This window comes from Coloeus monedula (assembly GCF_965178545.1).
Source record: "Coloeus monedula genome assembly, chromosome: 4".
NCBI lineage: Eukaryota > Metazoa > Chordata > Aves > Passeriformes > Corvidae > Coloeus > Coloeus monedula.
This window is the reverse complement of record NC_138784.1, coordinates 5,580,207-5,604,665: the sequence shown is the minus strand read 5'-3', so window position 1 is coordinate 5,604,665 and position 24,459 is coordinate 5,580,207. Positions and strand designations below refer to the sequence as shown.

The following is a 24,459-nucleotide window of genomic DNA, read 5'->3' as shown; positions in this document are numbered from 1 at the left end:
CTGTAGCAACTTTCTCCAGGCAAGTCTAAAGTTCACAGTCAAAATAAGGGAACATTTCTCTTGTTCTCTGTACCTTCTTTCTCAGGTCCTTCATTTTGTTTGATCAAATATAACCAACTGGAGCATCATGGTACCAGTATCATACTAGTCCTCCCAGTGGAAACAGTGCAATGATTATAATTAATCAAACAAGTGAGTACTTTGTTGAACTGGGATTTAAACAGAGGAGCCAGAAAAGAGCTGAAGGCAAAACAGAGCCTATGCATTTTAATCTTCTTTTTCTCCCCATGAATACTTCACAGGAAATAAGAGGTTGTTCTGAAAGAACCTGCATTTTAAGTACAGTTTGTCCCATAATCTGTATCACACATTTGGCAGCCTATGTAACTGATAACAGAAAATAAATCATTGCACACCAAATACCAAAATGTTAATTATGCTTTTCATTGGCTTCAGATAAATCCATATTTTTTAATGGATTTAGGCATATGGAACTACAGCCCAGAGGGTGAAGCAACAGCTTGGTTCTTGCAGGGCTTACAGATCACAGAAAGCATGTTGTTGATGTGTCTTTAAAATAACCTTTTGATGGAAAGAGAAAGAATGAACTATAGCTGCTCAGTGAATACATATAGCACACTCGATGATAATTACTAAAGGAACTGGTCTGAGCAAGACTACATTAGCAGATAATGTTAATTATTGAAGAAAGAACAACAGAATAAATTTGCATGTAGATGTTATATATGGAAAGCGATGGTACTGAATCTATGTAATACAGTACCTGAAGCAATCACATTTATTTTATGGACTTGAAAAACTGATGAACAAGAAGGTGACTTCTTAGTGCAGGCACTAATTCATTAACAATACAAGAATGAATAATAAATACTTCAAATAAGCTGTGCTTCTCATATCTGTCTCTAATGACTATGTAATTAAAGTAAGTTGAAAATAGGAAGTCTTGTGTGAAATATAGTTCTTAAATAAAATTAGTATCTTCAGTGAACTGGCAATTCTTTTTTTCTCAAAAACAATCACAGGAATTTGTAAAAGATATTTATTAATGAACTTGTAAGCATTGGAAACAAAACCCACTTTTTCTCATCTGTTGAATGCTGTAAAGCAAGAATGACAGCATAAGGAAACCTGATGGCTTGGAACATGCCTGCTTCTAAGGGTAAGTTATCCATGGTGCTTCAAGATCAATGGAGGCAATGGTACATAAAGGACAACACAGCTGTTCAAGGCATGTACAGGAGTTTTAATTCTGTGTGAGCCTGATTTCTGAGTGGTGAGCTTCTCAGAGGAGATCCTATTAACAGTGTCTTCAAGGCAGGGTAAAAAACCCCAAAACTCTACAGACACTGCTCCCCTCCCCCTGCCAATAATTTGTTCATCTTCCCTTTGATTATCTTGTTTCAGAAACAAAGCATTTCTATCTGAAACCAAAGACATTTATTGAAACCTACTTTTTTTTTTTTTTTTTCACTGAAACCAGTCTCTAGGAAGTTTAGCTGTCAATTCCCCACTCAGAGAGAAGTGGCTTGTAGCGTATATATTTTTTTTTAACCTTTAAAGGAACTTGGACTCTTTCAGCCATTGAATTCCCACAGTGGGATACATTCCCCAATATGCTGTCCCAACCTCCTGTCCCAGCTGAACCCCAAATTAAACATTCCCTTCCAAGGGAAAGAATGTGAATAGGTGGGCAAAAAGTGAGCCATATGAATTGGGCAGCTCACCATGTGCCCAGGCAGCATGACTGGAAGATTAATGCCAGAACAGGCCACTGTGAGGATCTCCAGCCATGAACATGAACAACTGTGAGCACAAACTCATATTTTCATCTTATTTGAATGTGCAGGATGTCACATGGCCTGATCTATGTATTTGGGTTAAAGTCTAACTCCTTGGTGGGCAGGCTGTGTCTCAGAAGGCAGATAACAGTAAAATTACATGAGCAGCACTGTGCTCGATGTCTTGTCTTCCTCAGGCTTCTAAACTTCTTGTATTTAAGAATAAACAAAATGTGTTTAAGAAAAAGCAATGAATAAGTGAATAAGCAAAGACTTTTGATCCTTTGCTTTCTGCCAGTGAAAATGAGCACACTTAAACAGCTGTAGGCTTGCCAGGGGCTGGTGCACTGACTTGTGATCTGTGTAGGTAGATCTTGAATCTTTACAGAACAGAAAACTGTCATACCTGAGAACACAGCAGTGTGCTTGAGGATGTAGGTTTGTATACTAAATTTCAACCAGGATAGAAAATTTCTTGTTTCTTAATGCTTTTTTATTTTGTGAAAGAAGCTTGCATTAGCTGTCCAAGAATTTCATTTGGGATCATGGCTACGTTGCACACGTGTCACATATAACTATATTAATCCCTACCTCAGTTATTAAGAGCCAACTACTTCTCTCTCTAATCTAATCTAATCTAATCTAATCTAATCTAGGATCTGGCCTTCCATTCCCCTAAAAATGTGTTTCATATGAAGTTTTGGGGACATACATAGGGACAGCCCCTAGACAGGTCTAATCTGCAATCTCTGTCACTATCAGCAGACTTTATTAGGATCCCACAACCTCAGGATATTTTCTGAGTATTGTTTTAAGGATGTGTAGTAGTTCCTTTTTCCATTCAAAGATAATTGAGTACATTAATGATTTAATATGGCATGGGTCATCTGCTATAAATATTATGATTATGTCTCTCATTCCCTCAGTTTCTAATGGTGGCAGTTCCTACATCTTTCTATAATAAACATGTCTTGTAACTTTGGAGAATCCCAGGGTACTATGCTTTGACTAGCTCAAAATAGTTATTTTTTGAAATAGTGACTTTTTGAAACCATTCCACATTTTTTATAGCTCTGAAGCTTTCATTAGAAAGGACTATAGAATACACTATTTGGGCAGGAATGGCATCCTGACATACAGACTTAGAAATTTTCTTGCACTCGACTTGTAATACATCTGCTTTTTCAGATTTATTGGAGCATTTTAAACCATTCTTATTGCAGAAGGGAAAATAATCCTTGAATGTAGTCTTACCATAGCTGCATTAATGTGTTGACTGTTTGAGCTCAGTGAGAGACACTTGAGAGAAGGTTCTTTGGATGTCCTTCATTTTTATTTGCTCTGTTTCAAAATCATATTTTTTTTCTTTCCCACAATTTGGAAAGGAATGCGGAGTAAGGAATACTGTGGAGATTTCAGCACAGACTACAGGCTGGAAGAAATACACGCTGGGTGTTTTGTTTTACAAAAATTGTCTTTTCCATTCCATGAATGAAGCAAAGAAAGAATTTTTGGAAAATTTAAAGAGGAAAACATTAATTCCTTCAAATGACGAGGAACACTGATAGACTTTGCTTTCTGCCAACAGATAACTGGAGTCTTTATTGCCTGTTACAGAGTTGTCTATCTATTCTGAAACAAAAAAATAAACTAGCTTTTAATTCCACACATATATTTGAAAATGAAATCATTAAGCTTGTTTCACTAAGTGTTTTCATTTTGATAGGTTTTCCACCTGCTGCAGTGCCAGCAAAACATGAAGAAAACTTTATAATGTGAACATTAAATATTCAGTCCAAATACTAAGTGTTGTCTCATTTTAATGCAGCTGTAAGCTGACAATGAAGTCCAAGCTAAACTCTAATATTACTGGCATAGTAAAAATGATAATTTTCTTTATAGCAACAATTAATGATAGACTCAAAATTATTGTCAGAAATAAAAAAATTGAGCCAATTTGGCTCAGGTATACTTGTACCAGCTTGGTGATTCCAATGGGTCTGCAAGCCTGCAAATGGAGGAGTGGAGTTTCAACAAAATTCCCATTTTATTTTGAAGGAAAATTACATCTCCATGTAAAACTGTTCTGAGCCTATGGAGTAGGTGATCTTCTCCTTGTGACAAAGAACCATGGCCACTCAGTAACAACCCAAGATAAGAAGAACCAAAAGATGCCCGATTATGTATTTTTGCAGGCATAAAGCAAGTCTTTAAAAGCAGATAGTTATGATTGTAAATAGGACAGAGCTTCAATTCCAGGTGTGCTGTACTGGCTGCAGTGGAAACCTGCTGCTTGATACAGCTGGACAACTTGAATTTTCATTTTTGTTATGTATGTATAAATATATATGTGGTATATATGCCAATCCTTCATTTCTTTTGTTAAAATACAGGGAACTGAAAACAAAAAGAGATGGATTTGCAAGAAGCTATATGAATGTGGATGCTTTTCAAAGAATTAGAGAGAAAAGGAGGCTATTTTAGGAATAAAGATAATGAAAGTTGGCATGTATTCCCTATGCCACAACAAAAAATCTCTTATAGACAAAAAAGCAAGCAGTTGCATTTAAATCTCAAATTCAGAGTCACAAAAGTGTATAAATAAAAGTTCAGTGAATTTTTCCATGGAGTTGTACACCTTCAGCTTCTCCTCATAATGTTTATTCTTCCCCCAAGTTTCCAAAAGAAATTAAAAAAAAAAATCCAAGACCATCCTGGAGAATGTAGAGGGAAAATTGACAAAGCCTGTTTTGTAATTACCTTTTCCAGATTAATTTCAAAGCCTTGCAAAAAATGGTGATCATTTTCAGTCAGATCAGAACATTTACTCTGCCAAAATTCCATCCTTCTGAGCAGCTTTTGTTGCAGATTCTGCTTTCACAGATTCTCTCTTTTATACAGAAAGGAAATGGAAAGAAAATGGAAAGTTCATAAAGGTAGACTGACTGGGAAGATAGGAAAACTTCATAATCCTAAAATATTAAATATTTTTTTTATTATTGCACTCCTTGCTAAAGTTTTGCCATATAGAAACAGATTTTTAAAGAAGAGAGAATTTAATTCTACAGAACCAAAGAGTATATTGCAAAATGCCATATATTTTGCATCTCATAAGGGATTAATCTCATTGGAACAAATGTTGAAACTGAACATTATTTAACTGTTTAGTCTTTTTCATTGTTCTCTACTGTTCCCTATTATTTGTTCATGTTCAATATTTGTGTTGGAAAAAAGTGCTTTTTTTCCCAATCCAGGATTTTTAGTGCTATATCTGTTTCTGTTAGCACTTAAATCTATGTCCAACATTTCATCTATCTTTTGGTACTGCAGACATGAACTACGCTCAGAACAGCCCATCTTCATTATCACCGCCCTGGGTTGTATAACATTTTTAATAAAATTGCTTTTACTTTCAATGAAGAAATAATCACATAGTCAACCAAATTCCGTGCAAAGACAGCTGCTTGCTCATTGAATGGTCTCCAGCAGCAGCATAGGCACTAAAGGGCTGGATTGGTGTTGGATGGATCTCAGTAGCAGCTGTGGGGTGAAAAGAGAATGACCCATAGGTAATGCAGCTCTCTGTGAAGAACTGAGGGAGCACAGGAAATGCTCTCCATGCTCCATTCTTCTCCCTATTCAGCTGCCTTGGTTTCTCTGGGAAATTAATTATCATATCCAGATACATAGAGAAAGGAACCTCCCAAATCAGGGGACAGTATATATGCAAAATCTTCATTTTTCATCAAAAAAAGTAATCTGAGGATGTCCATTTTGCATGATGTTTTTTCTCCCCAAAACCATAGCAACGTGTAGCTCTTTACTACATTTTAAAAACAAGACAATGAAACCAATCATGGCCAGCAGTGAATCTATAAAGCCACAGATGAGTATTTAGAAAAGGGCGTGTTCAACCTCTGTGGCACTGCAATTCCCACCAGCCATGATGAACAGCAAAATCTTATGCTTTCATTAAAAACACCTAATATTTGTAAGAATAGTGCTTAAATGTTCACACCAATGTTTTTGAAAGTGTAGTGTTTACAATAGTGCTTGAAATTAAACTTTGTTTCTGCTTAAAAGTTATGTTTACAGAAAACACCGAGGATGGTAGGTGTTTGTTATAATTTGTGATAAATGTTAGGAAATAACCACTATCACAGCTTGAAAGTAAACCAAAATCACATACATTCCTTTGGCCTTCGTAATAAATACTGGGAGAGGAGAAGTAGCATTACTTTATTCTTTAATGCTGCAACACCCAGCATACATCCCTGATCAGCCCTGAAATATCTTCTGCACTAGCTATAAGAAATTTATTCCTCCTGTGTGCTGATCTTCCTTTTGTTCATGTGCCTGCATTAGGGATTCAGAGATATATCCCAAGAAAAGCCTGAAAGCTGAATTGACAGGGTTTCAGTAGCAATGAAAAAAATCTAGATATAATGTCCCAATATCTTTGCCAATCTACCTTATGAACTTCTTTATAATCAATGTTCATTTGGTGTGAAGTTACACAAGTGAATATAATTTTGGTAAAAACTACAAAGGAAAGTAAGAATTTGTTTACTCACTTGTAGCACTGTGCTGGCTTTGACATTTTGACCATTACTAGTAAAGTACTTGAAAAATACATTAAGAAAGTAAAAAAAAAAAAAAAAAATAAGGGCAAATTACTTCCAGTCACTACAGACTTGAATTATTTTTAAAGCGATGATTGACTCATGGAAGTCTCTGTACTCTCCTGAGTGATCCAGAAATAAATCAATTAAACAACTCCATTTTGTCTTTTTTTCCCCCCCTTTTTTATTTAGGTCATAATACCAAAGACTGTATTTCAGTAAGCTTTGAGGCACTCCTGCATTGCAGACCTCGGTGCTCAGAAGCTGATCATTCCATAGTTTATTCCAGTTCATGAAAGTGTGAGTAACAGGGAATTCCTTGACAGATTTTCCCCCCATATATCCCTGACAAAACCTGAATGTTTTCCAGAATGTCAATTCAAAACTTGGTGTCCTCAGCTTTCACAAGTTTCATAAAATCTGTGGCAAACTGCCTTTGGTCTGTCACATTTAGAGTCTCGCTCAGGCTTGCTGACAGTTACATGGAAGCTGGCAACTTTGAAGCAGTTTGCCTGGAGAAGAATCCCTGTAAAATGAGTGGGAAATGGAGTCAGGGCGAAAGTCCAGCCTGATTTCCAGAGGCTGTCCCAGTGATTTGAAGGCTGATGCTGGTGTGCCTCAAAGCAGGACACAGACAGCTGCTCTTGCCCAGGCTGGTTTTGAGCACACAGCAGTTCCCTGCAGGGAAGTGGGAGCTCGGGTGGCCTCCCAGCCTTTTGGAGTGGCCTCTTGCCGTTCCCCAACATCCACCATCACACCGTGCCATGGAGCCGCCTGGTTCCCCCAAGGCCTCAAGAAGGGCTTTCGCCCCAAGTCGCTGCAGTGGGTTGGTAGCAGGGTGCTCCTGGTTATTTGCAGGGGAAGATGCTGTTGTGGCGACAGCCTCGTGCCTCACCAGCTTGCCCCCTCAGAGCAGAGCAGAGAGACCTCGGCCAAGCTGGCCAAACTCCCCAGGAGGACATCGGCACAGGTGGCTGCCAAAGGCCTACTCTGCCTCACGCAGCTCCTGCCTGGTGCACATGCCAGAGGTGTGGGATATCCTAAGGGTGCGAGGGGGCGGCTCAGGGCAGCTCCTGGGGGCCGCTTCGAGCTGGAAGGAAAAGCCACGAGATGGTGGCAGGGTGGTGGAGCAGTGGCAGGAAGGGGCCCATGCTGGGGGCCTGCAGTTTGTGACATCACCAGAGCGGCACTGGAAGGATGGGGGAGCAAACATTCCATGCCATTAGAACAGGGCACAGTGGCATGAGGAGCCCGCTGTGAGCCCAAGCGAGGTGCTGGCAACGCCACTGCTGGCGATGCACAGCCACCATGGATGAGAACAGATATCCTTTTCCTCTGCTACTTTCTCCTCCTTGTCTCCCCTCCCTGCCCTGTGACAGCTGCCATTGGGACCCCCCCACACATCTCTTTCCCCTCAGGCCTGGACCTGGTCTGGGCAGCCCGTCCAGTCAGCCAAGGCTGGCTGATAAAGTTTGGGTGGTCACAGTGATGGGAGCACTCACTCCTTGATGTTTCTTGGCACGCCCCACTGTTCCCTGCCGCTGCTGAATCCCTTTGGCCTCCCCACATTTTTTTCCTCTCACTGCACCCCTTTCTGCATCCTGATCACTCCTTGATCCCCTTCACACCCTCCTTTTGGCCCTTCCAATCACTGCCCTCAGAGTCTCTGAGGACAGAGCAAAAATCTCTTCCTGCACACCTCAGGGCCTGCTGCATTCTCAGAGGCCAGGATGTTCTAGAGTATGAGGAAACGAAAGCACAAGCTTCTTAGGTTTAACACAATTAAACTTCTCCCCCTGCTTCCCCTGTTAAAAGGCAATTTCATGGGCCAGAATCTTCCTTAACCTCACCTCTCATACGTGGTTTTGGAATCTCATTCAGAATGATTTCAAGACTGGGAATACTGATTTGGAGGGTTGCATGAGGCTGCTTGAAAAAATGCAAATACCTTTTGATGAAGACCATCTAAAACATATTTTCAGGGTAAGGTGGATGTACATTAAGCGATTAACAGCTTAAAAGTTCAGTTCCACATGTCCTACATTTGCTGATTTTTTAAAATTAATTTTTTGGAAGTGTATCTCGTGCTAGTATGGTGTGCAAAATCAGCAAAGAATTTGCCTCCTCCAGGTCTTTTGTATCTGTGTAAAATAGATAACTAAGGGCTTGCATTAGAATCAGAATAATTTAGATTGGAAAATACCTCTAAGATCACTGAGTCCAACCATTAATACAATATTGAAAACTCCACCACTAAACCTTGCCCCTAAGCACCACATCTACACATCTTTTAAACACCTGCAAGGAACAGTGACTCACACACTTCCCTGGACAGCCTGTTCCAATGCTTGACAACCCCTTCAGTGAAGAAATTTTTCCTAACAGATAAATCTAAACCATCCCTAGCACAACTTGAGGCCACTTCCTCTTGTCCTATTGCTTGTTACTTAGGAGAAGAGACTGACATCCACATAACACTGTCTTTTCACCACAATGAATTAGTGTAAGATGGAAAATATATAGATTTTGATTCCTATTTCTTAATGTAACATGGCTGCACTTGAGAAAAGTTGAAGCATTCTGGTTTCATCCCATCCATCTTCTTCTGTGATCCAGCTAAGGAGTCCAGACGTGCCTGTCTGATGCTGGACAGAGCCACTAGAGCAACTTCCTAAAAATCCTCTTGCCAGGAGGACAACACAGACTCGTCTGAGCTGTTCAGGCTTTAGGTTCAGCCCGCATTCATTCAGTTCTCCACTATACCTCTCCTGTAGTATTTAAGAGGTGTGCCTGAATGGATGGGAATTGCAGTCTAACCCCCAGGGAAAGGATTTGGCCTTGAGACATGGCAGTGTTTAAGAGATTTCTGTGAAAGTTACATGATACAGCTAGAAACTGGACTTAATAATTTAGTGTAGGTAAGCAAACTGCTGCCAAGTGGATCTTGTCTCAGTGAGCAAATACTACAAAATTGAGTGCCTTGGCACATCCTGGGTTTACACGTTCTTCAGGTCCCTTCTAGTAATGACTCAAAAGATGTAAGATCCTCCCTTTTACCTCATTTGTTTTCCCCCAAAATAGCTGTCTGGTAATGCTGTTTCCCTAAGGGAATGAAACCAAGTGTATTATATATATATATATATATATATATATATGTATGACTGTTTTGAGAATGTTGCAACCAGCTGGCTGATTCTGTCCTGATTTGGCAGAGAAGAATGAACTATGGCAAGTCAGAAACTTTTAGGTCGTGAGAAGGAAGGCACTAAGTATTCCTCACCCTTTCTTCTTCCTCTCTCGTTGTCTGCCTTGTCAAGCCAAGGTAAAACCAGCAGCATGAGCTCAACCCTGGCTAAAGAGGATTCCTGTGGTTTTTGAACTTGCACTGCATCGACACAATTGCCAACCTTGAGAATCTCTTGAGAACTTAAAAATACTCTTCATTGTTTCCTCTGTCTTCCACCTACTTTGGTATCTGACAGGAATTTGAGAGAAATGGTCAGCTGTGGGTAGAGAAGAGAGGGATTATTTGAGGGAAGTGACCCGCAAAGAACAAGTCTGATCTAGTTGTATTTAATAACATATTATACCCAACAGCCTGATCTAGTTATTTGTAGCAGTACTGTTAGGTGATCTTTGCTATTTGAGAAAGATTTACCCGTGTTCAATAGTTTGGGGGCTCAAATATTTAATCAGTGTAATAACATGTAAAAATTCAAAGCATTCTGGAAGGGAATCTTACTGACATCGCCAGTAACTACACATCAGTAGTTAATCTAATGGTTATACATAGCAAAATACATTTAATAGAAAACATAATTGAAAAGAAAAATCTCCTTTTTTTCTTGTCTGTTCTCTTTGAGTTCCTTTACTGCAATATTCTTTGGAACAATATCAGAATTATGACCATTAAGGTTTTCAGGAACAATAAATTTTCATATAATTTCTCTCAAGACTTTTTGTTTCCTCTTTTCCGAACAGCAAATATTTGATGTGCGTTAATAAAAATAAGAATGATAAAATCTACCAAAAAAATTATGAGAATGTCTTTTTATAGTGACATGACTTTTATCACTTTAATTTGAAGAGTTCTCCTGTGTAGTATTATTGCCTGTATTTCATCAAGAGGCAACTGAAATAGAAACTTTAATTTTTTGCGCAGCTTTATTTTGTGCCGGTAACTAAGTGAACATCTTCCAAGTCCTGATAGACTGTTTATTTCCAAAATAAGTTGGTATTTTCTTTTCTTAGTTAATGGTAATGAGCAAGTTTGCAGTATTGTTAAGAATATTAAAAATTTGGTTGGGGATATCAACCTTAGATGGGAAATTTTTTCAGCAGCAATGAAACGTATAATTCTCATTTGTACTGAAATATTTTCTTGCTAGTGATTTCTGTTAAAAATGATCATTATTATTTTCTTTCACAAACTCAAAGCAAATACTGAAGTACTGATTGGTAAGACTTTTCACTAGAACTTCTCATGAAATTTAATTTTGTACTTGTTTCGGTTATCTAATATGTTTTACTCCTACTGTTGTACTTATTCAGAAGTGCAGTAGGAACTGTATTGCATAGGAAGAAACTGGCAATGGATCATTAAAATTTTAGGTTTTATGGTACGGCTTCAAAACCAATCTAATTTAGCAGTAATCAAAAGTCTTGATCAAAGAGCAGTCAGAGCTGAAGTGAGCAATTTCCTGTTTATAGACACTTTTGTGGAAACCAAACCAGCCATAGTAAGTGCCATGTTTTGGATATTGCAACTTAGCCTATTTGGCAGCCTCAGTTTAAGGAGCCAAAAAATAGGAATTTTGGTTAGCTTACAGTGATAATCACGGAGGCAATAGATTGCTATTTATGTGTGATTTTTGTGAGCAATTCTGTCAGCAGATTTTATTTGGCAACTTTCAAGAATAATTCAGGCTAAAATGTTAGAAACATTGATATTTCATATGAAGTTACTTATTTTGAGTAGAAAATTTTAAAGGAAAAATAGAATTGTAAACCTGAGAAAGATGTAAAAGGCAGAAATGGTAAAAAACCATTATTCTACGCAAATTCTCTTGCCCTTTTAACTTTTCTAGGGGCTTTTATACTGAAACACTGAAATTAATTACTATGCTAACATTTTGTAAACTCTATGAAAACAAGGTTACAATTCAAGAATTCTGAAAGTGTGAATAATTAATCTAAGTCAAACATTCTGGCTTGTTAAGAATAGAACATGATGTCATAGGTTATTATAAAATATCCTGTCTTCAGACTTTAACAGTGTTTCTTATTTGAAGTGTTGAAAGACTTATATCTCTTGATAATTTGGTCATCCTTATTTCATTTTTAAGATTATTGGTTTCTATATTTTGTATGCAAATTTAACTGACAGTATTTAAAATATGGTGCAAATAGCTGTTGCAGAGGTATTACACTAAATATATTTTCCACTTGATAAGTTTTATGTTGCAAATTTACTTTAATGCATGGCATTTTAGAGATTTTCTGCAATGTATTTTCATATTAAAAATGCATTAAATCTAAATTTATTGTACTTATTTAGATGCTAATTATGTCATATGGTCCATTTTACTTTATATAAAATATTTGTAGCACACAAAGTGTAATCTAAAAGTTGATGAGTATGATCTGATAATGCATTGTAGTCAGTGTTGCCTGAGGGTTCTTCTGTGATTCTCGCTCTTATGGTCAGTTATAAAAGAGTGTTTGGTGGGCAACTTTGTATCATTGCATGTTGTTTTATTGAATTATTTTTTTAAATTATTTTGCTTGCTTTTTTCCCCCCAGAGGACTATTGACAAACACTTAGGAGACGTAATTAGCATGGATGACTTCAGAGCAATTTATCGAGCTCTTGTACACAGACCTGAATATGAAGAACTATTCAGGGCTTACTCATCAGATGGCGTAATTCTAACTGACACCCAGCTCATCAAATTTCTTGTAAAAGAACAATTTCAAACTGAAGTTGATGAAACAACTGCCTTAGAAATTATTATGAAGTATGAACCCATTGATGAAGGTATGCACAGTTTATATATTTGATATCTAGCTCTTTATTGTGCTTCTGTCAATGACTGTGTTTTGCAAAACCTCATATCTTTTTATCTAAATATTATTCTTTTCTCCCTGAGTTTTAATTTATTTTCATGCTGCCCTCCTTTCTCTGATCTCTTCTTTTTTCTGTCATTTATCTGTCTTCTTTTTTAGTCCTTCATTTATCTTTTTTTTTCTAGTCCTTCTATATATTCTGTTTTCAGCTCACTACAAACCATTTTTAATTTGGTTTTTGTAGGGTTCTTATCTGCCATTTTGCTTGTCTGCTCATTACACTGTCTTCTCTCCCTTGAGTCATTTGGTGATAATGCAAGGTGTCAGGCAAGACTTTTATGTCCCTCTGACTGACTTGCAGAAGCACTGTGTAAGATTTTCATAGGTGCCTGGTCACCCTTTCTGAATCATGAGAGCTCTGAGGCGAGGAGAGGTTCATAAATCTGTAACATGCTCTTTACCTATTGAAAGGTGCCTCAAGTTGTGGTGTAATACTTCTGCTGAGTTTCACTGAATTCAGCTTGAGGCAAAATGTACAGCTAAGGTATGCAAAGGATATAACTGCATTTTGATGCAAGCTGTTACTTTATTCAGTGGAATATGTTGAATTCTTTAGTTTCCTTGGTTTCCAGTCTTTTAAAATGGGTGGAATTGATAACTGGTTAAGAAAAACAAACCCAAGGAGAAAATATTTCTTCTGGGATAATAATCCGGGATTATCAATGTTGCCCTGTGGTGGAAGAAGAAAATGGAAAATGCCACTTTTTCAATGAGAAACAGAAGACGTTTGGTGTTTCATTAAGAGGCACTTACTGTCCAGTAATAGCTGCAAAGCACATGACTCCTTATGCCTTTACTCAGTGAGGTTGCCTCTCAAATTTGACTGTATTTCATTGAACATATTCTACTCTTTCTGAGGAACTAATATGTTTACTAATTGTACAGGTTACCAGTTTAAAAGGTTCCTTTTATTTCGTGTTACCTGTTTTGATGGGAAAGTTAAAAGCTATAACACAGTTAAACAATGAAAAATCTTCAGTTCATTAGAAAGCACCTTTGTAAATCAACTGGAGTTTCTATAGGTTTAATTTAGTGTCTGGTTTAAATTTCAGATGCTGAGCCAAATTCTTGTTTGTTTCTTCATCTGTGATAAAATTGTTTGCCTCGCAATTGGAAATAATAATCTCTGTATTGCTCCTGCTCCTTTGAGTGAATTCAAACTCCCACGCAAACATATTTATTGAAAAGTTCCAGTTATGATTGACATGATAGGTGGTTCATATGGTATTGTGAGAGACCATTTTGTGCAAATGTCGTTCTGAATTTGCTACAGAATGTTATTCATCAGGATGATCTGTTGGAATCACCTGCCACCCTTGCCCTGTGTATTACAGAAAGGGAAAAGGGCAGGTTTGATTGACAGGTTTGCTAATAGTAATGAACATTCTCTGATAAATGTGATAGCACGGGTATGTCAAGATTAGGATGAAAACAGTGACTAGATTTTACATATAACTGATAAATCCATCTATAGCATTTAGTGCATCCCTACCATTTGTGCAGAGAGATTTTCAAAGCTATTGAGCCAGATAACTCTGAATTTACTCTCTGTGGGTACCGTAGCTAGTTCAGGCCAGTATGGAATGAATTACTCTTTCTTTTTTATTATATAATTCAAATGTCTAATGTCAAAATGCTACACTAATATTTTTTTCATGTGTGTGCTAAAAGCTTGCATTTTTGGCAGAAAGAACCATTTCTATGGAATTGATCACAAAATATGAGTATGTGAGTCACACCTGACAGTTGGGTCTTGCTAACATCCAAATGTCAGTTTTTTTCTTCACAAACTTTCCATTATCTGCCCATTTTACTATTAGCTTTGAATAGAAACCTCGACTCATTAAACGAGATTAAAGAAAACATGCCAACTAAATGCATTTTTTTTAAGCTTGGTATATATGTCTTTTTAAAAAAAAATATTGCTCATTATTCAGTATTTGCATGGATAGGATTGGAGGGACAGGAGGATAAGGAGGTGCATCCCATTATTATTTACATTAGTAGTGCCTTTCAAAGATTCTACTCCTGCCTATTTTCCTGCTAGGTAATAGAAAAACAGGGAAAAAATGCAATCCTCTCTTAAACAACTAGCTTGCTTTGTAAATAACAATATAAGCCTGGTGCATGTGTCAGATAAAGACTTTGAGTAATCCAGAATGTATTTGTGAATCAAAAAACATTTTCAGTTTATTCCTAGGATATACAGTCTTAAGGGTTTTTTGAGGTTTTTTTTTGTGCATGTGTGTGAGAGACAGAGCAGGATGGAGAGCATAAATTTTCAGGAGAGAACATTTGATCCCATTGGCCAATATAAACCAGACTTAACAAAGTAGACAGCTCCACCAAGTTCCTACAGATTTCATAAAAAATCTTGTGAAGTAAGAAAGATGACTTAAAGATCTCAACTAAGACAATGGCTGTCACTGGATTTGTGAGACAAAATGTATGAAAGGGTGTGTAAATATCCAGTGTCAGGGAAAATTTTCAACAGAAGATGACTATGAGATATAAGCCCTTAGAAACTGAACTGCTGTTCAGACAGATACTTTATTCCAGTAGGCACCAGTCATAAGTGTGGGTAAGGTAGAAAAAAGACTCCCTAGAATATAAACTCGGAGTAGAAAGGGAATAACTGTATTCTTACTTTAATGAAGGAAATATTTCTCTCTTTACTGTTCCCTTAGAGGATGAATGTTTTAGCCTGATGTAAACTAGTCAAGTTTCATAGTATGAAATTCCATCTGATGATGCTTCTCCTGAGTTTTAACGATGAATGAAAGCTTCCTTCTTCCAATACGGCAGAGAAACAACTTAATCTCTGATTGCCAGTATTTGTCAAAAGTTTTCACCCCAAAAATTCCCTGCAAATATTTTTGTACCCATTTCTCTGTCTCTGGGGGTCAAGTTACATATGCATTTAATTATTACTTTAGCTCTTAGGAAACAAGGAACACATACATAGATTTAAAAACATGGGAAACACCTTCCTCCCCATTTCCTATCTCAAATTCAGTTCAGGCTCTTCTCCTCCCCACACCCCAGTCTCTACTTCTGTCCAGACACCTCTCCCCCTGTATTGTCAGGGCTGCAGGTTGTACTCAGTCCCTTCAGTGAGGAAACAGGTCTTGCAGGAGGCTCTGGGCAGTGCATAGTGATTTCTGACTTGTTTTGTCTGCTTCAGTGTGGGTACTCTACATGCCTTCAGGGAAGCAAACATCTTACAAAAGTTTTCAATTTTTTCTTTCCAAAGAGCAAGAAAAATACTTTCAAAGAAGTTACAAGATAAATAAGAAAGCAGAATGTAATAAACTCTAAAAATAATGTAAAATGTAATCTGACTCTTTCAAATACTCAGATTGTATCCATAATACCTCTCTGATATGACAGTATTTATATACATGGCAGAGCTGGGGTTTACCTTAACAGGAGAAATGAGAAAAATAATTTTTTCTTAAATCAGATTTGAAAAACAAAAACCCAATATAAAAGAATGTTGTTAATAAAGTGAATCCCACAATACCCAAAAGAGGAGGGCAAGAAAAAAATAATTGAACTTTTGTGAACAAAAAGAGGCAATGAGAAGAAAGAAATCTTTTCTTGCCTTCCCTTTCTATGACAAATGGATGTGTGTGCACGCTAACTCCTGCTAAAAGGTCCTAATGGAGAAAAAGACAGGTTCCTCCAGGGGAGAAATGTAAGGCCTTGATGAAAGTCTTTTCACTGTGGAGTAGCTATGGAGATGAATTCCCATTTCCTTTAATGTAGAAGCAGAAAATGTCTGTAAGTGGTCAGAAAATAGTATGACTGGGCTATTCCTCAGAAATGTAAGGGACTGTAATAAGCCCTACAAAAATAAAAAGATTTTTAGTCTGTTGACTGGGGACATGAGCTTCAGCTTTACTGAAGTCCAAGAGTTGACTAACAAAGCAATGCTATATTTCCATTTTTGGGGGATTATTGTCATCAGCATATTTCCCTAAACATTCATTTCTCTTGAGAATATTGCAGTTAACTTTTGTCAATGACACAAACAGCCAGGAAGGCATCATAAATAATTCAGAAAATAAGCAAGACTTTGAAAAGCCAGTATTTTTCACTAATGTAATAAATAAATGCAGAAAAAGGTAAGACTTGTTAGAAAATAAAAAATACACACACACACATGCACACACACACACAAATAGTTACTAGCTCTACTTGTAATTGCTCAGAGAAATATATAAACCATGAAAAATAAATTAACCAGAAATGAAATCCAGACAGTTAATGTAATTCATTATAGGCAAAGAATACAGGATGAATGTATTCTGAGTAATGTAAAAAAATTCAAAATGCTTTTTAAAGATCCAGAAAGTAGAAACTTAGTCCAATTGTTACAAATATAGAACAGCATAACATGTGCATAAATCCAAGTGGATAAATCTAAGTCAAGATACTAAATAAGATACAATTTTCAAGATCATCAGGGTAGCAATAAGTCATCCGGCAAATCTGCTAGTTAAAAGAAGACCAAAGAAAATCCTGATGCAATAAGTACAATCTGCCCCTTAATATTATTAATAGTATTAATTTAAGTAAGATCTCAGCCAAAATATGGCTAAAACAGGTTAGGATCTTCTTTAATGATGTAATCAGGTCAGTGAAGACAGGTTGACAAATCCAAGTTCTTAGAAAACTGACTATAACAAGCTTGACTTTTTATACACAAGTCAAAGGTTACTTTTGAAAATAGGGGGAAAACGCATGATAAATTGAAAGACTGGAAAAGATCAAATGTAGTATTTATTTTAGAAAGGGACCATCCAAGGAACTAGACACCCAGTTAACAGAAAAAAAATGGAGCAAATAATAGATATCTAAACCCCTCTAAGATTGTAAAGAGGAGCAGCAGTTTGTCAGGACATTCCATAAAGAAACAGTATCCTGTTTTTTCCTACGAAAGATTAACAGCACTGGTGGATAGAAGAAAAATGAAAATTATCAGAAATCTGAAACAGAAAAATGCCCTGGATTAGATTTGTTTTTGTGGAAAGTACTGGAATGAGGGAAGTGCAAGAGTGGTTTTCATATGTGAAAGAGAGGACAGGAATAATACCATACAGCAAATATTTTGGACAGCATGGAAGTTTCAGGGTAAACTTTTGTTTCCTAGTTATGGAAAACTTCCTAACAATAAGGTTACTTAGCTGTTGAAATGGTTTTACTGAGTTGTCTGTGGATTCTTCATCAATGGAAATCTGGAAGAATAGCTTAAGATAGACTTCTGATAGGGATAACATTTTTTGGGTGAAGGTATGTTTGATGTCTGCATGGCCTTCTATTTTTCTTTATAATTTTAAAACATTGCAAGTTTTCTAGTTCAAAGACCTGTGTAACTGAGAAATAATAATTTTCTGTAAATTCTCACTCAGGTGTACAACTTTCATTCTGTCACACCCCAAAGATCGATAATTGCAATTCTAACTTGTAAATTCTGATTCTTAGAGCTGTAGTAGGCATTAACACGTCAGAAAAGGGGGTTTTCTGCAGGTATTTCCAGCCCCCAAGTTTGTATGCATTGACTTCGAAATTATTGTTAGGATAAAATAATCTTGGATTATTTACTGCTTATTTACTACTAGCCTGCTATGGTGACAATAAGGTTATTTTAGAGTAAGGACTGGGCAAAATCCCACACTAATTCAAACTATGTTTTGAAGCAAAGCTGACGTTTGAGATGATATCATTTGCAAAATGACTGCATTTGAAACATGACATTGGGAGCAGTAGCTGGCAGTGTAATGGCTCTGTTTGTCATTAAATCAGTCAAACCCAAAACAAATGGGATGACTATCACTGGTATGGATGCAATTAGCTCATTTTGTTATAAATGCAGTAGTTTAATAAGCGTGATTTGCAATTCATCTGTGTGGGCAGTTATTTCTTTTGTTAAGATACTATTTTTATTTCAAATATTTTAAAACATGATTTGATCAATACTTATTTGGAATTTTCCACCCCTAGGGAAGACATTTGGTGCTAGGAATCATTTATTTTGTAAGATTATATTGAAAATCTCTGACTGACATTTTAGAGAACAATCCTTGTTCTTTTAAAAGAGAAAAGAAGATTCTCTTAATGCATTGTCTGGCATGTTACTTTCCAAAGTAACAAATATTTTACTTTATATTTAATTATAACTACTGCAAACTCTTCTTACTCATGTCCACAGAAGAATAAAAGTGTCAAAGTACATTAATTTCCTCTCAGAAGTTTGAACCACAGCAGCTGAGCTCCAGAGTCACATGTATCTGATGTTTGTGTTGTTTATACTTTTGTCATGAATTTTAAAATTGCAGGAAAGTGTTGTGCTACACAACCTTTAGCAGTGTTCAGAATTGGCTATTAAAAATTTCAGAAAGTACATAGATATAACTGTCAGTTTGGTTTCATGACAGAGATATTTTTACTTTTGTTTTTGTTCAGTGAGGAAGAAAAGGCAGATGTCATTTGAAGGATTTATAAGGTACATGCGGTCAGATGAATGTTCAATATTTAAAATCCAGCACAGGACCATCTATCAAGATATGAACCAGCCATTATGTGACTATTTTATTTCATCTTCTCACAACACCTACTTGATAGCTGACCAGCTAATGGGACCCAGTCATTTATGGGGATATACCAGGTATTTAGATATTGTTTTTTAATATTTTAAACATTCTTTGGCTTTTTTTTTAATGAATACTAAGTCACATACCATCCTACTTGGCAATAAGGGACAAAGCCATCACAGATAGAAGTTGAAAATAAGAGTGGTATTTTATATTGTGTGTACACTTTTCAATATATTTGCCAAACCATCTGTTCATAGTCTGGAAATAATCTATTTTTTCACTTACATCTCAGAAAATCAACCTTGCAGCAAATGAAATCCATAGTATGGTGTACAGTACATGATTAAATCAGTTTTTAATCTCAACACGCCATGCAAAAATAACTAACTCCCTGAAAGAAATGAAAAATTCCCAGACAAGCTCTAATCTGATCAATGTACAGGATGTATGTTGGAGTATGCCTGTGACAAGAACATCTGTGTTCAGTGCATGTTGCAATGTGGGCGGTTTAGAAACAACAACAACAACAAAATGGGCACCAAAGTAGCCAGCAGAGAGAGGAAGCTCCCTGCAGTGTGTGCCTCCAAGAGGATGGTGATCAGGATGCCTTTTTGCCAAGGCAGGGAAGAATGAAATGGATTGTGTAATAAAGGCAACACTGAGAGGGCAGGAAGTATTAAGAATTAGGAAGAGAGGTGTCCAGAATTCCTATTATTTGCACTACTCTAGTAAGAAGAAAGGAGTTGGAACCATCATGTGTCTGAACTCTTTTTTTCAGTTGCTCTCTTAGTTTTCTACAGTAACATGCAACCATCAGAAACACTGAATTTCTAACGGTATTTAAAATTCCGTGATGTTAATGCTGCATTGCTGAAAGTAATTGTGAAGAGGGTGTAACCCACTCCCTCTTTATGTACTATTGGTGTGAGGAAAATGCTAAATGCAGCTAGAGGCATATTTGACATATTGTTAATGTGTGAAAGGCAGCATGTGAAAGACAGATTGCTAATTAAGTAATGTAGTTCATAAGAAATGTTTCAGTTAGTTGCAAGTCAAATATTAGAAACCTATGAATTTAAGGGATGCCACTAACACATTAAAACTTAAAGCAGTAAAGTTAAGGCACCTGAGAAACTTTAGCAATCCCTCTTAGAAATAAGGCCCGGGAAGAACGATGACTTACGTAAAGACCAAGTGCAACCTGGTTCTCTAAGTGCAATGGATTTTTAAATACAGTGATTCTCAAACTTGCAAGCAAGTTTGGAATAGTAATAGAAAACACCATTTTAAATATTTATTGCTTTATTTTAAATGACAATTTGCCTTTATTCCAAAATTCCTTTGTTGAAATCTTTGACCCTTGTTTTTATTTGTTTAAGGAAGATAAGTCAGGTAATCCCATATTTAAGTGGTCTAATTAAGTTTATTACCTAACACATCTCGAATAAACATGTCTCTCTCATATATGTATAATTCTGTAGAATTTCTTTTTATTTATGATGAAAATGAGGTGGTTTTCCTGTAATTAATCAATGTACTTGTAATCAGAATACAGCAACTTGTATAAAAAAGTGTGGTATCTTTTGGCTGTAAAATTGTTTCTCTTGTTCTTCTGAAGTGCTCTTTTAAAAGGATGTCGTTGCCTGGAAATTGACTGCTGGGATGGAACCAACAATGAACCTATTGTGTATCATGGTCACACTTTAACAAGCAAAATTCCATTTCGTTCTGTAATTCATGTGATTGACAAGTATGCATTTATGGTATGTATAGATAAATGGATGTATACATAATTTGGTTAGCATGTGATGGTGGCTTTAACAAAGCCAGGGACATGGCTCTTATAGATTCCCCAGGGTAAAAACATATGAAACAGAGACTGTGGCAATGGGCATTGTTGAAATTAATTACAGAACAATTGTGATATTTGTTCTTCATGTATTTTTAAAACTTTTTAAAAGAATCATAAATATATTTTCCTGATAATGAATATAAACCAGACTTGGTGCAAACAATTCAGGTGATCTTACTCAGCTTGTTAGGTGGAATTCTCACCTGAGATCATTTAAGAAAGGAATGATCATAAAGTGAAGAACTAGTTCAGAATTGGTCTGACGTTTTTCTCCTTCTTTATCTCTTTTAAATGTTTTTACTTCACCTATTCTTTTGTTGATATCAGTCTGTCTTATATTCTACATGTATATTTATGAAGTAGACAAAAATATTAGGTAATGAGTTTGAGACCTTGTTTTCCATTTCCTCTCTTTCTATTTTGAACGATGAACCTGATAAATAAATGTTAGCAGCTACTGATATCTTTTTGCCAGGTGACTCATCAGGGCAATGTCCCTTCTGCCTATCTCTGAAAAAGCACTGAAATGTGGAGAGTTTTTGGCACTGCCTCAGGCTTTTATATAGGTTTCTGGCAAAACTCCTGCTTGAAGGAAGTCCTGAATGACCATTAAGATTACGCTCAGATTCAGGCCAGCATTATGTGTGTGAATATATACATCTATGATCATAAATTTACATGGATTTTTATACAGATGTGTTTATAGCCTTCTCAGTGTCAATCAGAGCTGTGCTTTTACTGTTCTGTTTTCTATATAAAGCTTAATTAGTCTCCCATTTTAAAAGTGAAATTAAAAACATTTTATTTCACTGTTTTTCAAAACCTATTAGATATAACTTCTATTCTTGCTAATACACAACATATTGTACTTAACTCTAATGCAAACTTCATTTCACATGCCCAAGTGCCAATGAGATGATAAAATCCCAATAGGTGATGGTTGGTACCAGCTGTCCATCCAGGCTGAGCTGTGCTTCTATTAGCAGTCAGTAGCAAATACTCAGGGGACAAGTGTAAAGACAGGGAAAACATTAAATGGTACTTCTCTTACTGACAATTTAGGTCCTGCCTGAGCAACAATTTCATTCAGACTATTTTTGGTAGCCACCAGTATTACTGGCAATTTATGAGATTTACTTATATGTCTAAATGGATGAGGTTTTTTTGAGTTATTCTCTAATTTTTACTCAATTTCCCTTTTTCACCTTTCACCTTTAATTTTTACTCAATTTCCCTTGCTTGAGCATTGTAATGAGAAAAGTGTAGAGAGTCCCTAGAAAAGTTTGTGATATTATGAAAAATAAAAAATATGCTTGGCTTGTTCATGTAAAGGCAATCATTTCTGAACAAGCTTTGGGGAGACTATCAACTTGAAATGTAGTCAATTAAAATCCATCACAAACTAAAGAAAAAGACATTTAATCCTGCTTTACATTGTCAATCTTAATTTTTGAGTCTGATTTTACGTTTTAAAACCAAAACAACAAAACAGCTCTTTTCACACCTCTGCACATGTCTAGCTCTGCTTTAACTTTCCAAAGGTGCACTTTTTTCTTCAATTGTGCTCCTTTCCACAAATTCTGAGAGATTTTTACTGCATTACTAACCTAAAACAACTGATCTATATTTTGAATGTTTTGAAAATGAAGGTAAATACAGATTGCCAAGGGGACTTTTGTAAGATGTTTCAGAAAAACAATTATTCATGTTCTTATTTATTAATAATAAAATCTTAAAATTATATTTCCAGTCATCTGCCTATCCACTTGTACTGTCTTTGGAGAACCACTGCAGCCCTAAACAACAGGAAGTAATGGCACACTATTTGAAAAGTATTCTAGGTGACAAACTTCTTTCTTCACCAATTGGTGGTGAAGTAGACATGACTCGACTGCCTTCTCCTGAGGTAATAAGTTTTCATTTTTCTCTATGAAAGACATGGAAAAAATTGTGGAGTTCTTGATTTATTTATTTATTTTAAAAAATCTTCTGAAACTGAATTTAGGGGTCACATCTGGTGTCTGAAATACAGTTCAGGTAGTAACAAAAAATATTTAAACAGCATAAAAAAGCCACATGGAAAGATGTCACATGCTGGTGTATCTGTTATCTGCTGATTTTTTTTTTGTTGCTTAAATTGAAGGAAATTCCTGAAATTTAGGCATGTTATTGAAATGGAAATTGGAATCTACATTTTTTGTCAGTAACAGCGATGATGAAGCTTTTTCTTTGCATTCTGCTGCTCCAAAGCCATTCTCTTCCTCAGTGTGTTTTTCCCTAAGACAGTGTTTCTCAGCTGGTGGCCTGAGACCCCTGGGATATGAAGTTAGAAAAGGAAATTAGATGGGTGTTGAAAATTTTATTGAAGACTGAAACAAGTAAATTTCCATTGTTCCAGGCTTGGTACATAATTTTCTTTCAACAACAATTTTTTTTTTCAAATCTCTTCTAGCACAAATACATGCCTACATAAAAAATACTTATTTAGGCTTGTCACTGTTGCCAGTGATAGCAATATTTTACACTTTTTTTTTTTACAGTAGCTAAAAAAAATGCAAAAGAAATGTGGGGAGGAAGCACTGTAATAAGGAAAAACAACACACAACAATTTGTAATTTTTAAAGGATTTTTCAAGGAAAAATATTTTTGAAGTGATAGGTCCAGAAGATGTGCTGAAGTATTACCATATTGTTATATTTCCATAACAATGTTGTTATGGAAATATAACAATAAAAATAAATATATTTAGCATGCACATTTCTCTGCCAATTTTTTTTTTAATATTGTAGCATTTTATTTTTTTACAACACAGTGTCCAACATAATTTTGAAACCTTGAAAACTGTTTTTTCGATTAGAAAAAATTATAAACTATGTTAGACAGGAGGGCTTGTTTTAAAGCTTCTCAAAGCATGGCTGGATTCAGTGTAGTAGATGTCTATGGATCATATATCCTCTGAAGCAAGCACAAAAATATCAGTGAACATGGAGTCACTGAATCACATACTCAAAAATATTACTTTCTGTGGCATACATTCCTTAACATATGGTGACTGTGATATAGGGAATTCATACTTTGTATTTCTCTAGCTTAGAGATTTCATGAGTCAGCTCTGTAGAGTTTTGCCTGAAAATGCATTGCTGGGTCTTTAAGTATGGAAATGCTATCAGGTGAGCTCATTCTCCTGAGTCTTCAACACATTAAAGTAATGTGAGATGTATTCCCCATCTGTGCAAGGTATAAGAGTTACCTAAATAACACCACTGTCCTCAGATGGTTACAAAAGTCTGAATTTAATAAATTATTATCCTGAGAATGAACATAAATTAGGATCATCTCAATTTCTCCTAGATGTTCTGATCAAGCACCTAAGAAAAATCAGTAGGATTTTACTTAGCAATGGAAATACATAGCTATGACTGAATTTGTAAATTCAGTAGTAAGCTTGACTTTTGGCTGGC

At 36.1% G+C, this 24,459-nt stretch overlaps 1 protein-coding gene across 1 annotated transcript in view; it reads left to right on the top strand.

Annotated features, from left to right (window-relative positions):
• Positions 1–12,259: 12,259 nt before the first annotated feature.
• PLCZ1 (phospholipase C zeta 1) overlaps positions 12,260–24,459 on the top strand; it is a gene marked incomplete at both ends in the record, with an annotated part of 41,138 nt that continues 28,938 nt past the window's right edge. The window contains 4 exons of the mRNA XM_082281135.1: positions 12,260–12,458; positions 19,016–19,217; positions 20,765–20,909; positions 22,749–22,904. Of these exons, the coding sequence (XP_082137261.1) occupies positions 12,260–12,458; positions 19,016–19,217; positions 20,765–20,909; positions 22,749–22,904 (702 nt within the window). The remainder of the gene's footprint in view (positions 12,459–19,015; positions 19,218–20,764; positions 20,910–22,748; positions 22,905–24,459) is intronic.